At 38.5% G+C, this 17,524-nt stretch overlaps 2 protein-coding genes and 1 long non-coding RNA gene across 13 annotated transcripts in view; 2 read left to right on the forward strand and 1 right to left on the reverse strand.

Moving 5' to 3' along the window:
* Positions 1-17,524, forward strand: part of LOC125784528 (NACHT, LRR and PYD domains-containing protein 12-like) — a 207,534-nt gene that overhangs the window by 156,440 nt on the left and 33,570 nt on the right. For 6 of the 10 annotated variants that reach the window (XM_049468291.1, XM_049468279.1, XM_049468292.1 and 3 more), the window contains 6 exons: positions 519-617; positions 740-841; positions 2,910-3,800; positions 4,674-6,791; positions 11,701-11,874; positions 16,266-16,439. In XM_049468291.1, the coding sequence (XP_049324248.1) occupies positions 519-617; positions 740-841; positions 2,910-3,800; positions 4,674-6,791; positions 11,701-11,874; positions 16,266-16,439 (3,558 nt within the window). The remainder of the gene's footprint in view (positions 1-518; positions 618-739; positions 842-2,909; positions 3,801-4,673; positions 6,792-11,700; positions 11,875-16,265; positions 16,440-17,524) is intronic. The other 4 variants (XM_049468293.1, XM_049468290.1, XM_049468289.1 and 1 more) reach the window with 3 other exon arrangements.
* Positions 1-17,524, forward strand: part of LOC107197415 (NACHT, LRR and PYD domains-containing protein 12-like) — a 122,152-nt gene that overhangs the window by 71,058 nt on the left and 33,570 nt on the right. The gene's annotated exons all lie outside the window — the stretch shown is intronic.
* Positions 2,996-17,524, reverse strand: part of LOC125784801 (uncharacterized) — a 177,119-nt gene continuing 162,590 nt past the window's right edge. Inside the window, exons 3-5 of one of the 2 annotated variants that reach the window (XR_007427401.1) lie at positions 3,588-3,685; positions 3,441-3,518; positions 2,996-3,068 (exon numbers count right to left, since the gene is read on the reverse strand). This is a non-coding gene — a long non-coding RNA (uncharacterized LOC125784801). Of the gene's footprint in view, positions 3,069-3,440; positions 3,543-3,587; positions 3,686-17,524 lie in introns of both variants that reach the window. The other variant, XR_007427403.1, reaches the window with a different exon arrangement.

The raw sequence follows: 17,524 nt of genomic DNA on the forward strand, positions 1-17,524 counted from the left end.
AATGTATAAACTGAAATTAAGAAATATATTGTTATATAGACTTTTGCCATATTGTCCAGTCCTAGTTTCCAGTCATTTTTCTCCCTTTTCATCAAAGTAGGCTACATATATTTTGTGTTGCTCTTTAAAGAATATCCTTTTTTACCAACAAAGCATGTCTAAATATAATGGTCTTTACATTTAGATGGATGAACACCAAAAGGGTTTTTTTTGCGTCTGTATTCAAGCCATTTTGATGCATCCCCAACTTCTGGTTATCTAATTATCTCTATGATTATCTCACCTCCACCCAACAGCAGTGGAATTTTAGGCTAAAAAATCCACTTCTTGGTTTGTGTTCTGATTTTACCACTAAATACCATCTCAGATCATTTGTATAGTCTCTGTTCCTCTAATTGCTCACAATAACCAATCTTAAACTTTTTTTGTGAAAGGAAATGTCTCAAAAAGTGCTATCCAGATGGTTTTATTACAGGAAATACTTCCTAAGCACATTGTGTTGTATGAACTGTTTTCAGGGTGAAGAGAGCAGAGTCCAGCGGTGTCTCTATGGAGACTGACTGGACCATTCAAAAGCCTCTAATCTTCAGCTGTGGAGGAGGAAGCTCTGAATTATGGTACATCACTGCACACAGTAAAATACGGTCCTGAGAATGAATCTGTTCTTCACCGTTGTTAGAAACGTGGCACTTGTTGAACTGCATATTATATTGTTTTTGTTTACTTTGTTTAATGTTAGCAGGATGAAAACCCAGAGGTCTGTTTCTCCAGTAACCAGCTGTATGTCCATGAAGAGTGAAGACCAGTTCCGTATTTTGACTCCACTACAACAGAGTGTCAGGTGTAGAAAAACCCTTTTCTCAGGTTTCATTACTGCAGTGAATTAAGATCTATACTGGAAAAAAGAAGATACATCTAATATTTATTGCAATGTTCTTCTTCTTGTGTATATTTCTGGAGTGAGGAAGGACTTTATTTTTCTTATTTACTGATAAAAGTGCAGGGATGCCAATTTAAAATAGGCTGTGGTTGTCACTGTTTTTCCTTTTACTCCTTTTTATGATTTTTAACATTGTAAATGTATGTTAGTCTTCATGAGGTAGAGTCACCTGGAATAGTTTTCTTAGTTTTCATGAGGTAGAGTCACCTGGAATAGTTTTATCAAAGTCTTCATGAGGTAGAGTCACCTGGAATAGTTTTCCCAGCGTTTTCATGAGGTAGAGTCAACTGGAATAGTTTTCCCAGCGTTTTCATGAGGTAGAGTCAACTGGAATAGTTTTCTCAGAGTCGTCATGAGGTAGAGTCACCTGGAATAGTTTTCTCAGCGTCTTCATGAGGTAGAGTCACCTGGAATAGTTTTATCAAAGTCTTCATGAGGTAGAGTCACCTGGAATAGTTTTCTCAGAGTCTTCATGAGGTAGAGTCACCTGGAATAGTTTTCTCAGAGTCGTCAATGAGGTAGAGTCACCTGGAATAGTTTTCCCAGCGTTTTCATGAGGTAGAGTCACCTGGAATAGTTTTCTCAGAGTCGTCAATGAGGTAGAGTCACCTGGAATAGTTTTCTTAGTTTTCATGAGGTAGAGTCACCTGGAATAGTTTTCTCACCGTCTTCATGACAGGGTTCATACGGGTGCTTGAAATCCTGGAAAATGCTTGAAATTCCAGGCCTAGAAAGTGCTGGAATTTTGGAGAAAGTGCTTGAAAATGCTTGAAATTGTTACTGCATAAAATAAAAAAGGGTTAGCTTGCGCCTCCACGTATGTGTGACAACAAATTCCAGTTCTTTCTCGTAATCCATGAAGAGCTGGTTTACAAGAAATCGGCTCTTTTTGCCCCAGATGCAACACTTATGTGTTTTTTTAAACACGGACAGCAGAAGAGTTATGCTAAAAGCAAAGCTTTTGATTTATCTAACGTTAAATAATAATAGTAATAATCCGGGATTTCAAGTACAATACACTATTAGGCTAAACCAAGCCCGGGAACTGTTAACGTGGTGTCATCATCCCCCAACAAGCCGACGTTTGCCCAGCGTCAGCCAGCGTCTGGAAATGAGCCGATCTCCGGGGCTGTTTGCCCGGCGTCAGTCTACAGATAGGTGATACATTTTATCATAAAACTTATTTTGCTTTAATTTTTTCTCCTTCTGCTTTTACCAAACACAACTCTGGTTTACATAAACATAATACCATCTCTTGCAGTGTGACAAAAAGCAAATCAATAATTTTGAGTATATGTATGTATAAGTGCTCTCAACTCACCCCAAAATTTGACATACTACAGTAACTTCTCAATCAAATGAATAGGGTAAACATGTGGTGAAGAACATTGTTTTTTAAATTGTGTGAAACTGACACCAATAAATCCATAATTCCTGCTATTTACTTAGAAGTATTTTTTTCTCAGTAGCATAGTCGCTGTGAAGTGTGGAGAGTAGTTTTGCAATATATTGATTATCGCTGAATGGCTGTTTTGAGATATCACCAGTGCTGAAAAACTTGAAAATGGGCATTGAAATTGCTTGAAAAGTGCTTGACTTTTACCTTGTTAAAGGTGTATGAACCCTGTCATTAGGTAGAGTCACCTGGAAAAGTTTTCTTAGCATGTTGAGAGGTTCCTGGAGGTGCTGAACAATAGTTGCTTCTTTCCTTCCTCACTTTGAAGCTCCAGCTCATCCCAAATCACCAGCTGATCAGGTTTAGATCAGGGGATTGTGGAGGACAATTTTTTTTACTGTTTAAAACATTTCTATGTGTCATTTAATTGTTTTCATGTCTTTAATATTAATCTACAATGTAGAAAATAAATTAAGGAAATCAAAAAAACATTGAATGAACATGTTGATACTGTTAAATACAGTATTTTCTTTTGTTTTAACAAAATGTTTGAACGTTTATTTCTTCCTCTAGACTGCACAAACCCAGAAAAGAACCTCCAGGGCCCAGCTGGGTGTCAATGAAGAGCCACAACTCAATGTATGATCCTCCAAACTTCAGTAATAGAGCAGAACCTCCACAGCCCAGCTGGGTGTCAATGAAGAGCCATAACTCAATGTATGATCCTCCAAACTTCAGTAATGGAGCAGAACCCAGCTGGGTGTCAATGAAGAGCCACAACTCAATGTATGATCCTCCAAACTTCAGTAATAGGGCAGAACCTACAGAACCCAGCTGGGTGTCAATGAAGAGCCACAACTCAATGTATGATCCTCCAAACTTCAGTAATAGAGCAGAACCTCCACAGCCCAGCTGGGTGTCAATGAAGAGCCACAACTCAATGTATGATCCTCCAAACTTAAGTAATGGAGCAGAACCCAGCTGGGTGTCAATGAAGAGCCACAACTCAATGTATGATCCTCCAACCTTCAGTAATGGAGCAGAATGTCTACAGCCCAGCTGGGTGTCAATGAAGAGCCACAACTCAATGTATGATCCTCCAACCTTCAGTAATGGAGCAGAATGTCTACAGCCCAGCTGGGTGTCAATGAAGAGCCATAACTCAATGTATGATCCTCCAAACTTCAGTAATGGAGCAGAACCCAGCTGGGTGTCAATGAAGAGCCACAACTCAATGTATGATCCTCCAACCTTCAGTAATGGAGCAGAATGTCTACAGCCCAGCTGGGTGTCAATGAAGAGCCACAACTCAATGTATGATCCTCCAAACTTCAGTAATAGGGCAGAACCTACAGAACCCAGCTGGGTGTCCATTAAGGGTCACAAATTAAAGGGTCACAAATTAAAGGGTCACAACTTAAACTTTAATCCTGCTGTCCTCAGTAATGGAGAAACTTTCAAAAGGTAAATTTATACACACAGTGTAATTACCATTAGACTTTTAAACTTCACAGTGTATAAAGCTTAAGTGATTTAACTCACTGCACCATTTGATATCAAACTGTGAATTGAGGTGAAAGATATGAACAAAATATATTTTATGATTTGCCTACATTTCAGCCCTGCAAAGAAGTTGTGACAGTACAATATTTACAACTGTGTATTGTTGCGATTCCTTTATTCCTTCAAAAAAATCTGAATGCTGATTAGTCTGACAACACTACACATTTCTAACAGAGTAATGGTCCATCCATAAAACTTCTGATCGCAGAGACACCAATGTAAATACTGGGCATGATTCCATTTTGTTTTGCAACTAATAACAACTAATAACCCTAAATTACACCCATCCCGACATTTTGGAATGTGAAATGCAGGATTGGATGTTTTTAACAAACAAGTTGAAGTTGACCAGTTAATACAAATTTAAAAAATATATGAAAATAGTTTCAGTTCTTAAATCACAGCTACAAAACTTAAACCATATTTAAGATTTGCTTTTTGAAATTTTTATATGATCAGGCTCTAGTTAGAGGTTGAATTAATTTGAAGTTATGATTATGCGATCATGCATAAATTCTGATCATCCTTCCAGTCATCATTGTCTTTTTAGATATTTCTTCTGAATGAGTTTGTTATTTTATTATATGCGAGGGATGCAGGAGCATTCTCAAAATCAGAAAAACTTAGACACAATCAGTATTAATGTTTGGGTCAGTAAAATACTTATTATTTACGGGCACATTATTATGTCTCATGTTAAATTATGACTTCACAATCCTTTCTGTAGCACCAACCCACACTAAAAGTGACCTGCCACTTTGTCTCTCTTCACAGGGGAAAGAGTAATCTACTGCAGGATCAGTCCAGGTGTGGACTGTGTGAGCAGCTTCTTACAGATCCAGTCTCGATCACCTGTGGACACAGTTTCTGCAGACTGTGCATCAACAGATACTGGGATGAAATTGGTTGGACTGGAGATTTCACCTGTCCATTCTGCAGAAAGGGATCTAAAACATGTCCTGCTCTACATCCACACACAGAGGAGTCTATAAAGCTAGATTTCATCCAACTAGAGGATGTTGACATTCACAGTGTCATACAGAAACACAAAACCTGTATGAAGAACAGGTACGAGAGTTTGTTTGAGGGAATCAAAACACAAGAGAACAGAACCCTCCTGAACAGGATTTACACACAGCTCTACATCATAGAGGGAGAGAGTGAAGGGGTGAATGAAGAACATGAGATTATAAAGATGGAGAAGACTTCAAACAAATACTTACAGGAAACTCCAATCAACTGCTTAGACATCTTTAGACCTGTAGAAGATCCTGAAGAAAAAATGGAAGGAGTGAAAAATACAGCTGTGATGGATAATAGTGTCAGACAAAACCAAAGAAAAGAAGATAAAGGACCAAAAGAGCTTAGAACTGTTCTGACTAAAGGCATCGCTGGTATTGGAAAAACAGTCTCTGTACAGAAGTTCATTCTGGACTGGGCAGAGGGAACAGCCAATCAGGATGTAGATTTCATGTTTGTGCTTCCATTCCGAGAGCTGAACCTGATTAAAAATTATCAATACAGTCTTTACACACTTCTCTGCACTTTTCATCCTGAGCTCAAAGACATGGACTCTAGGATTTGTGATGGACGCAAAGTTGTGTTCATCTTTGATGGTCTGGATGAAAGCAGAATTCCACTGAATTTTTCACAGTGTGAGAAAATGTCTGACATCACCACGACATCATCAGTGGGTGTGTTAATGACAAACCTTCTCAAAGGAGAGTTACTGCCCTCTGCTCACATCTGGATTACCTCCCGACCAGCAGCAGCCAATCAGATTCCTCCTCAGTATATCAACCGTGTGACAGAAATTCAGGGGTTTAATGACCCACAGAAGGAGGAGTACTTCAGGAAGAGAATCAGTGACCAAGACCAAGCCCAGAAAATCATCTCCCACATTAAGACAGCGAGGAGTCTCCACATTATGTGCCACATTCCCGTCTTCTGCTGGATCTCAGCCACTGTGCTTCAGAGAATCATGAAACAGAGTAATACAGAAATCCCTAAAACTCTGACTGAGATGTACTCCCACTTTCTGATCACTCAGACCAACATGAAGAATGAGAAGTATGAAGAGAATCTAAACTTGGATCCAGTGGAATTGCTGAAATCTAACAGAGCCATGCTTCTGAAACTGTCAGAACTGGCTTTCAAGCAGCTGATGAAGGGGAACGTGATGTTCTATGAAGAGGACCTGAGAAAGTGCGGTATTGATGTCACTGAGGCCTCAGTGTACTCTGGGATCTGTACTGAGATCTTTAGGGAGGAATGTGTGCTTTATCAAAGGAAGGTCTACAGCTTTGTACATCTGAGCTTTCAGGAGTTCCTGGCTGCTTTCTATGTGTTTCACTGCTACCTGAGCAAGAACGTGAAGGAACTGAGGGATTTTAAGCGACATAACAGAAAATGGCCTAAAAATGTCTCACTGCATGAGCTCTTAAAGGGAGCAGTGAGCAAAGCCTCTAAGAGTCAGAATGGACATCTGGATCTTTTCCTCCGTTTCCTGCTGGGCATCTCTCTGGATTCCAGTCAGAAGATCCTACAGGGCCTCCTGATCCACACAGAGAGAACCTCACAGAGCATCAACAAAACAGCGGCATACATCAAAGACCTAATCTCAACAGAAGATCTTAATACTGACAGATCTGTAAACCTGTTCCTCTGTCTGACTGAAATGAATGACCAGGATTTACCCAGAGAGATTCAGAAATACATAAATTCAGATGAAAGTTTAAAAAAGGAACTGTCTGCTCTGGAGTGTTTAGCTCTGTCCTACATGCTGCAGACCTCAGAGGAGGTGCTGGAAGAGCTGGACCTGAAGAAATACAGCACATCAAGAATTGCTTATATGAAACTTCTTCCAGCTGTGAACAACTGCAGAAAGGCTCTGTGAGTATCTAATTGCATATGATGGCTGTTAATGTTTTAGCAATAATGAGTTAAGGCATTAATAATAATAAAATAATAATTATTAGTTCTAAGGGGCATACACAATTAATACTCATAGAATAACTCGTATATCCTGTATGTTTTTGCATATTCTTGCTCAAGTTCAACTATCTTTTCTACCACTTTTAAATAATAAATCACACCATAATTAGGGCTGGGCGACTTTCTGTTACACTTGAAGGTTTCTTTTTACTCGTAAGTGACAGAATAAGGGAGTTTTGGCCAAGCTTACTAGCAGACGCAGAGCCTTGTGGACAGACACTAGGATGTCATCTTGCCAGGTGGGTACAAGGTACTCAGACAGCTTTTAAATTAATTTTAAAAAGTCATTATACATTCACACATGTCAGGAACCCCCCCACCACATGTATGGCCCATGAAACAAGTACAAGGGGACAAATATATAAACAAATATATAAAAAAAAATCAGACCCTTTACATTATTTATCTGTTAAATAAATATGTTAAATTAAATTGCAATAGCACTTGGATTTTTAATAAAATTATATTTAATCAAAGGATTATTCCCCTCCCTGAATGCAGGCAACTACATAAAGCAAAATACAAGAGTATATCACAGTGTTCATTTTGACAAGTCATTTTGATTTAGTTTTAGTCTCAGTCTTTTTACTAAAATTTATAATAGTTTTAGTTACATTTTAGTCTATCGGAGTGACCTGTGATGAGTGACCTACCAAGTGACCTGTAATGAAGGTGGGACGAATAATGTCAAGTTTCTGAAATGATACATTTCTGTTGCAGTACTAACATTACTGGCTTTCAGTAGACTAGACTTACATTACTTAGCAAGTGTATTTAAAACTCATCCAGTTCAGTAACAGCAATGTTTAGCTCCGTTCAAATACAGCTACACAGATTATATAATCTTCTGTATTTAGTAAAATATCCAGCACAACAGACTCTCTATCTGTTAAAAACTAAAAACACAAAGTGATCACTGTATAAACAGAGACAGAGGAGAATTCTGAACACAGGGTTTTCTAACAGAAACAGTGAGGGTTAGCAAAAAAGACGGAAAGTGCTTCTTTTCTGTGTGTTTACTAACCCATCACTCGTGCTGAAGTTAGCGTTAATTTACAGGAAAAGGCTAACTAACGTGCGTTACCCATTATTTTATTAGAATGTAAAAAGCAGTGAAGGCTGTATGAATTGTGTCTTGCAGCTCGAGAAAGAGGGATGTTTGTGTCTAATATAACTGAAACACCTTAGCTAATGATAACAGACTGCACAGATCCCTTTTACGCCTTAAACTCTAAACCAGAGACATATCAGACAAGCTAACCTAACCTAGCAAACGAGCTAACAGAGCAGCGTTACCTGCCTTCAGAAATCTGAACAAGCGTACCTGTTTAAATATCTTGGGGACGAGATGCATGCCACATATTTAGAGTTGAGTTTTCCATGGTAGCGCAGCTGAACTTATCGTATAAATGATGTTTGATGTAAATGGGAGAGAAGGAGCCGCTGTGTGGATCAGCTGTGTGAGGTTCAGAGTGAGGGGCTGGGGGGTAGGGGGAATGGGGAGAGGGTGCGTGTGGCGAGTGGTGCTTGGCTGAGCAGGCAGTTCAGCGTGCTGCCTGATCGCGTGCTGTGCCTGTTTGCGGCGCTACTTAAACGGGAAATAGAAAAGTTTAGCGAATCCTATCGCCCTGGCTTATCATAGTCATTGAGGAAAATATATACAGTGCCTTGCAAAAGTATTCACCCCCTTGGATTATTTCCCTATTTTACTACATTACAACCTGTATGTATTGAGAAAAAATATATATGTATATAAAGAAAAAATTGGCATGTGCATATGTATTCACCCCTTTGTTATGAAGCCCCTAAAAAGTTCTGGTGCAACCAATTACCTTCAGAAGTCACATGCTTAGTGAAATGAAGGCCACCTGTGTGCAATCTAAGTGTCACATGATCTGTCAGCATATACACACCTTTTCTGAAAGGCCCCAGAGGCTGCAACACCATTAAGCTAACCAAACAACACCATGAAGACCAAGGAGCTCTCCAAGCAAGTCAGGGATAAAGTTGTAGAGAAGTATAAGTCAGGGTTGGGTTATAAAAAAATATCCAAATCTCTGATGATCCCCCGGAGCACCATCAAATCCATCATCATCAAATGGAAAGAACATGGTACCACAACAAACCTGCCAAGAGAGGGCCGCCCACCAAAGCTCTCAGCCCGGTCAAGGAGGGCATTAATCAGAGAGGCAGCACAGAGACCAAAGGTAACCCTGAAGGAGCTGCAGAGTTCCCAAGCAGAGACTGGAGTATCTGTTCACATGACCACAATAAGCCATACACTCCCTAGAGTTGGGCTTTATGGAAGAGTGGCCAGAAAAAAACCTTTACTTACAGGCAAAAATTAGAAGGCTCGTTTCGAGTTTGTAAAAAGGCATGTGGGAGACTCCCAAACTGTATGGAGGATGGTATTGTGGTCAGATGAGACCAAAATTGAACTTTTTGGCCACCAAGGAAAACGCTATGTCTGGCGCAAACCCAACACATCTCATCACCCCAAGAACACCATCCCCACAGTGAAACATGGTGTTTTTCAGCAGCAGGGACTGGAAAACTGGTCCGAGTCGAGGGGAAGATGGATGGTGCTAAATACAGGGATATTCTTGAGCAAAACCTGTTTACGTCTGTCAGTGATTTGAGACTAGGGCGGAGATTACCTTCCAACAGGACAATGACCCAAAGCATACTGCTAAAGCAACACTTGAGTGGTTCAAGAGGAAACATGTAAACATATTGGAATGGCCTAGTCAAAGCCCAGACCCAATTGAGAATCTGTGGTCAGACTTGAAGATTGCTGTTCACCAACGGAAACCATCTAACTTGAAGGAGCTGGAGCAGTTTTGCCATGAGGAATGGGCAAAAATTCCAGTGGAAGTGCACGCTGATGTTTTCAGTTATTTTGTCCTATTTGTTGTTTGCTTCACGATAAAAAAAAAGTTAAATGTTGAAAGTTGTATGCATGGTCTGTAAATTAAATGATGCAGGCCCTCAAATATTCCCTTTGAATTCCAGGTTGTGAGGTAACAAAATGTGAAAAATATAAAGAGGGGTGAATACTTTTGCAAGGCACTGTATTCAACATTCTTTCTTTTTATACTTTTCCCAGCTTTCTTAAACATTGTCACACTATTGAATAAGTTGCTGTATAGTTGCTCAAAACATACAATTACATTGAAAAATCATTTGGATTTGCCTGGAATCCCTTTATTTACTCAGGACATGTGGTCTTACTGCAGTCTTACTGTGAACTACAAATAAACAGAAGTCAGGTTAGATCAGTGTTTCTCAACCCTGTTCCTCCTTATTCCTACTGTTCTGCATATTCTAGAGCTTTCTCTGCTTTAAAGGCACTTAATGAAGTAAGTGGTGGTATGATGTGTCTAATACACTGCTGGATGATTGATTTATGGTCCATAGGGGGCTAAGGGGTTTTAACAGGTAAACTCAATAAAGGATTGTTTATTAGCTGATCAGTTGGGTCCGGTGGAAAACATAAAATTTTAGGGCAGAGACCTAAGAAACTACTTTAAATACCAGCATACATTTTTTTACTAAATTCTGGCTATTCACGACATCCAGCTTCTAGTTAACTAGTTAGATAAAATTAATTTTCTTTGATTAGAGCTTACAGTACGCCCTGCAATCCGAAATCAATAAACACAATTTAAAAATAAATTAGTTGGCTGATCAGGTACATCAGGGCAGGTTGAACATTACATTTATATATATTTTTTTCTCAAATCTCTCGAGGAGATCTGACTAATTTGAGTTAAGCTAACTGACTCACAAGCTGTTTTTTTATTAATCACACAGTGGGTTTGATCTCTGTGTTTTGATTTGTGTCTTTTTAACCAGCTATCAGAAACATTGTCATCACAGTTTACATGTTTAGATACCATTATCTTTCTTTTAGAAAAATCCCTGTAAATCCATGTGTTTTAACATCAGCTGCAGCTGGACCCTGCTACCTGAACTCACAAAACTCTGAAATATCCTCTGCAAAACCAGCATGCTGATTGGCTGTTTGTCCTGAAAGGTGACGCCCCTGGCCTACTTTGTTGCTTTTTACTGGTTTGCTCAATGAAATTATTCACTCCACCACTCCAGGTTGACTTCAGTGGACTGAAGTTTTGCTGTTTTTTCTGTCTTTTACTGCAGCCCATTTTCCACTTCTGTATGTCGGTGAAATGGTGGAATAGGTGGAGCTTTAAAATTGCTCCACAGCTGCAAAACATACAGGGGCTGCCCGCCCACAGTGCCTGAAGACATTAATAAAATATCAGATTTGTGCACACAGATATCAGCCATTGCTGATTTTCTAAAAATAAAAAGATAATAATCAACTTGCTGAGAACAAGGCTGTTCTGAATTCATGAGCATACTTTGAGCCCTGATCTGATTTCTACTGAACATCTTTAGAAGAAGCTGAAACATGCAGTCTGGAGATGGCTCCCTTCAAACCAGAGACAGCTGGAACAGTTGGGGAGACCTCCAATATATGTGTGGCCATTGCAGAAACCTTACTGAGAGATACAGAAATCAATTGCTTGTCCCAATAGGTTGTGCAACAAAATATTACATTTACTTAATTACTTTTTTTGGCATTTTCAGGTTATTTAATTACCATTGTGTTTTTATTTACAGACAGGCAACAACAATTGTATCTGTTTCATGATTATGCTCATGTGTTTCTCACATGACAATAATAAAAAAATGACTCTTGGATAATTTTTTCAATAAATCTTAGACCATTTACCAGCAACTTGGACATAGTTTTAACTAAACTCTGCTTACTCTTCTTGTTTAGACTTGCTGGCTGTGATCTCACCATGAAACACTGTGAAACTATCTGCTGTGCTCTGAAATCAGAAAGCTCCACGCTAAAAGAGCTGTACCTCAGTAACAATAACCTGCAGGATTCAGGAGTGGAGCTGCTCTCTGCTGGACTGAGAAGCTCACACTGTAAACTGGAGACACTCAGGTCAGTACCTCCCATTATATATTGCTGAATGGTAAACTAGTAATAAATTATTTACCAGTTCAAAAAAAACAGTTTTAATACAAAAGGATGACTTATTATTAATTATTAACATTAGTTATTTCAATCTTGCTCTCTCTCTCTCTCTCTCTCTCTATATATATATATATATATATATATATATATATATATATATATATATATATATATATATATATATATATATATAACTTTTTTTTATTTTGCTGCAACACATTCCAAAGAAGTTAGGACAGGGGAAAAAAAAGAGTGTTGTTTTCTGCCTCTTACTTGCAGAGATTTCTCCCGATTCTCTCAATCTTTGGATGATATTGTGGACTGTAGATGATAAAATCCCTAAATTCATTGCAGCTGCACATAGATTAACATTGTTCCTCTACTATTGGACTATTTGCTTATGCAGTTGTTCACAAAGTTCTGAAACTTTCCCCATCCTTGCTCGTGAATGACTGATTCCCTCGGATGCTTCTTTTTACCCAGTCAGGACACTTACCTGTTTCTAATTAACCTGTTTACCTGTTGGATGTTCCTGGATGGATGTTGGATGTTTTTTGAGAACATTTGATGTCTCAGGCAGCCTTGTATTAAAAATTAACATCATTTTGTAATGTATATTACCACATGGGTTTAGGACACTTCAACCATTGTCAGTGAACACAGTTCATCACTCAATCTACAAGTGCAACTTTATACTCTGCCATGCAAAGAATAAAGTTTCATGTAACAATGTAATAGCGTAAACTGAAACTAATCATTAAAAGAAATATTAATAATTATTAGTCCTAAGGGGCATACACAATTAGTACTCATAGAATAACTCATATATCCTGTATGTTTTTGCATATTCTTGCTTCTCCTAACCTGTTCTTTCTTTAGGTCAGTCCAGTCCTGATCAGTTCAGTTCATTTTAGTCCTGTCCACATTTCCTCTCTCCAGCTCAACCATCTTTTCTACCACTTTTAAATAATAAATCACACCATAATTAAGGCTGGGTGACTTTCTGTTACACTTAAAGGTTTCTTTTTACTCATAAGTGACAGTATAAGGGAGTTATGGCCAAAATCACTAGCAGGCTCAGAGCCTCGTGGACAGACACTAGGATGTCCACATCTTTCCAGGTGGGTACAAGGTACTCAGACAGCTTCATTTTAAAAAGTCATTATACATCCACACAGGTCCAGAACCCCCCCCCCCCCCCTCCACTTGTATGGCCCTTGAAACAAATACAAGGGGACAAATATATAAACTCTAAAAAAAAAAATCAGACCCTTTACATTATTTGTCTGTTTAAATTAAATTGCAATAGCACTTGGATTTTTAATAAAATTATATTTAATCAAATGATTTTTCCCCTCCCTGAATGCAGGCAACTACATAAAGCAAAATACAAGAGTATATCACAGTGTTCATTTTGACAGGTCATTTTGATTTAGTTTTAGTCTCAGTCTTTTTACTAAAATTTATAATAGTTTTAGTTACATTTTAGTCTATCAGAGTGACCTGTGATGAGTGACCTACCAAGTAACCTGTAATGAAGGTGGGACGAATAAAGTCAAGTTTCTGAAAAGATACACTTCTGTTGCAGTACTAACATTACTGGCTTTCAGTAGACTAGACTTACATTACTTAGCAAGTTTATTTAAAACTCATCCAGTTCAGTAACAGCAATGTTTAGCTCCGTTACCCATTAGTGTATTAGAATGTAAAAAGCAGTGAAGGCTGTATGAATTGTCTCGCTGCTCGAGAAAGAGGGATGTTTGTGTCTAATATAACTGAAACACCTTAGCTAATGATAACAGACTGCACAGATCCCTTTTACGCCTTAAACTCTAAACCAGAGACTTTCAGACAAGCTAACCTAACCTAGCAAACGAGCTAACAGAGCAGCGTTACCTGCCTTCAGAAATCTGAACAAGCGTACCTGTTTAAATATCTTGGGGACGAGATGCATGCCACATATTTAGAGTTGAGTTTTCCATGGTAGCGCAGCTGAACTTATCGTATAAATGATGTTTGATGTAAATGGGAGAGAAGGAGCAGCTGTGTGGATCAGCTGTGTGAGGTTCAGAGTGAGGGGCTGGGGGGTAGGGGGAATGGGGGGAGGGGGCGTGTGGCGAGTAGTACTTGGCTGAGCAGGCAGTTCAGCGTGCTGCCTGATCGCGTGCTGTGCCTGTTTGTGGCGCTACTTAAACAGAAAATAGAAAATAAAGTTTTTCAAATCCTATCGCCCCGGATTATCATAGTCATCGAGGAAAATATATATTGCGATAAACATTGATATCGTTTTATCGCCCAGCACTAACCACAATACACAAACCTTAACTCTAACCCTGAACTATTAAAATAATTTTATGTTGCAACATTCACTCCTTTCCTTAAAATTAACTACTTTTGCAACATTCTTTCTTTTTATACTTTTCCCAGCTTTCTTAAACATTGTCACACTATTGAATAAGTTGCTGTATAGTTGCTCAAAACATACAATTACATTAAAAAATCATTTGGATTTGCCTGGAATCCCTTTATTTACTCAGGACATGTGGGCTTACTGCAGTCTTACTGTGAACTACAAATGAACAGAAGTCAGGTTTCTAAACCCTGTTCCTGCTTATTCCTACTGTTCTGCATATTCTAGAGCTTTCTCTGCTTTAAAGGCACTTAATGAAGTAAGTGGTGGTATGATGTGTCTAATACACTGCTGGATGATTGATTTATGGTCCATAGGGGGCTAAGGGATTTTAACAGGTAAACTCAATAAAAAAGATTGTTTATTAGCTGATCAGTTGGATCTGGTGGAAAAATTTTAGGGCAGAGACCAGGGTTAAGTAACTGCTTTAAACTACCAACATAAAGTATTGTACTAAATTCTGGCTATCCACGACATCCAGCTTCTAGTTAACTAGTTAGATCAAATTTAATTTCTTTCATTAGAGCTTACAGTAAGCCCTGCAATCCGAAATTAATAAACACAATTTAAAAATGAAATAGTTGGCTGATCAGGTACATCAGGGCAGGTTGAACATTACATTTATATAAATTTTCTCAAACCTTGACTACCTATCTGGCTAATTCGAGTTAAGCTAACTGACTCAAAAGCTGTTTTTTTTATTAATCACACAGTGGGTTTGATCTCTGTGTTTTGATTTGTGTCTTTTTGACCAGCTATCAAAAACATTGTCATCACAGTTTACATGGTTAGACACCGTTACCGTTCCATATGTAAATCCATATGTGTTTAACATCAGCTTCAGCTGGACCCTGCTGCCTGAACTCACAAAACCCTGAAATATCCTCTGCAAAACCAGCATGCTGATTGGCTGTTCGTCCTGAAAGGCGAAACTTTATCCCTGAATCGGCTTGTTGATTGGCCTTAAAAGATTTCCCATTCATACAGCTGCCAGTGGCGTGTCTCCTTAGTAATAGTACAGCTGAGCTGAGCAGAACGATTCGGGGCTACTGGAAAATTACTCGGGGCTAAAGACCCGGAAGCCCAGGCCAGGCGACGCCCCTGGCCACCTTTGTTGGTTTTTACTGGTTTGCTCAATGAAATGATTCACTCCAGCACTCCAGGTTGACTTTAGTGGACTGAAGTTTTGTTGTTTTTTCTGTCTTTTACTGCAGCCCATTTTCCACTTCTGTATGTCGGTGAAATGGTGGAATAGTGGGAGCTCTAACATTGCTCCACAGCTGCAAAACATACAGGGGCTGCCCCACACTGCCTGAAGGCATTAATAAAATATCAGATTTGTGCACACAGATATCAGCCAATGCTGATTTTCTAAAAAAAAAAATGACAATGATCAACTTGCTGAGAACAAGGCTGTTCTGAATTCATGAGCATACGTTGAATGCTGATCTGATTTCTACTGAACATCTTTAGAAGAAGCTGAACCATGAAGTCTGGAGATGGTTGCCTTCAAACCAGAGACAGCTGGAACAGTTAGGGAGACCTCCAATATATGTGTGGCCATTGGAGAAACCTTACTGAGAGATACAGAAATCACTTGCTTGTCCCAATAGGTTGTGCAACAAAATATTACATTTACTTAATTGCTTTTTTTAAATGATGCTGTTGAATCACAATTCAAAAGCAATGTTTGGTTGTCATAAATTGATTTTCAGTAAACCTTCATTTATGATGGCAGTTTCAGGGTATTTAATTACCATTGTGTTTTTTTTACAGACAGGCAACAACAATTTTATCTGTTTCATGATTATGCTCATGTGTTTCTCACATGACAGTAATAAAATAATAAAAAAAATTACTCTTGGATATTTTTTTCAATAAATCTTAGACCATTTACCAGCAACTTGGACACAGTTTTAACTAAACTGTGCTTACTCTTCTTGTTTAGACTTGCTGGCTGTGATCTCACCATGAAACACTGTGAAACTATCTGCTGTGCTCTGAAATCTGAAAGCTCCACCCTAAAAGAGCTGGACCTCAGTAACAATAACCTGCAGGATTCAGGAGTGGAGCTGCTCTCTGCTGGACTGAAAAGCTCACACTGTAAACTGGAGACACTCAGGTCAGTACCTCCCATTATATATTGCTGAATGGTAAACTAGTAAAAAATGGTTCACCCGTTCAAAAAACAGTTTAACACGAAAGGATGATTTATTATTAATTATTAATATTACTTTCAATCTTGCTCTTAAAAATAACTCAATTTACTGTAATGTGAAAAATTAGCACGATATCTGTTTGTGTATATACAGTGCTGTGAAAAAGTATTTGCCCCCCTACATATTTCTTTTGTTTTTTTCTTTTTTGTGATACTGATGTTTTTCTGAATGTCAAACAAACTTTAATATCAGACAAATATAATCTGAGTAAATACAAAAAGAACTTTTTAAATGATAATTTTATGTATTAAAGGAAAAAAAAAACAATTCAAACCAATCTAGCCCTGTATGAAAAAAGTGTCTGCCCCCTAAAACTAATAACTTGGTTTTGTCACCCTTAGCGGCAATAACTGCAATCAAGCTTTACTGATAACTGGCAGTCAGTGTTTCACATCTCTGTGGAGGAATTTTGTTTCACTCTTCTTTACAGAATTGTTTTACTTCAGACATATTTTGGGGGTTTTCCAGCATAAACGCCATGTTTAAGATCATCCACAGCATCTCATTCTGACTTCGACTAGGCCATTCCAAAACCTTTATTTTTTTTTTTAAGCCATTCAGCGGTGAACTTGTTTGTGTGCTTTGGATCATTGTCCTGCTGCAGAACCCAAGTACACCTGAGCTTGAGGTCATAAACAGATTCATAAACATTCAGGATTGTCTGGTAAACAGAAGAATTCCTGGTTCTTGGTTACAGCACATTATCCAAACCCTGAAGCAGCAAAGCAGCCCCAGATTATCACACTACCACCACCATCATGTTTTACTTTCAGTATGATGTTCTTTTTCTAAAATTATGTGATAGTTTTACAACAGATATAATGGGACACACACCTTCCAAAAAGCTCCACTTTTGGCACATCAGTACAAAGAATATTTACCCAAAGTTGTGGGGATCATCAAGATGCTTGTTGGTAAATGTGAGATGCCTTGTAATTTTTTTGTGCCTTGTAATTCTCCTATGGAGACCATTTTTTGAACAGTCTCT

This window comes from Astyanax mexicanus, chromosome 1, assembly GCF_023375975.1.
Source record: "Astyanax mexicanus isolate ESR-SI-001 chromosome 1, AstMex3_surface, whole genome shotgun sequence".
Lineage (NCBI taxonomy): Eukaryota > Metazoa > Chordata > Actinopteri > Characiformes > Acestrorhamphidae > Astyanax > Astyanax mexicanus.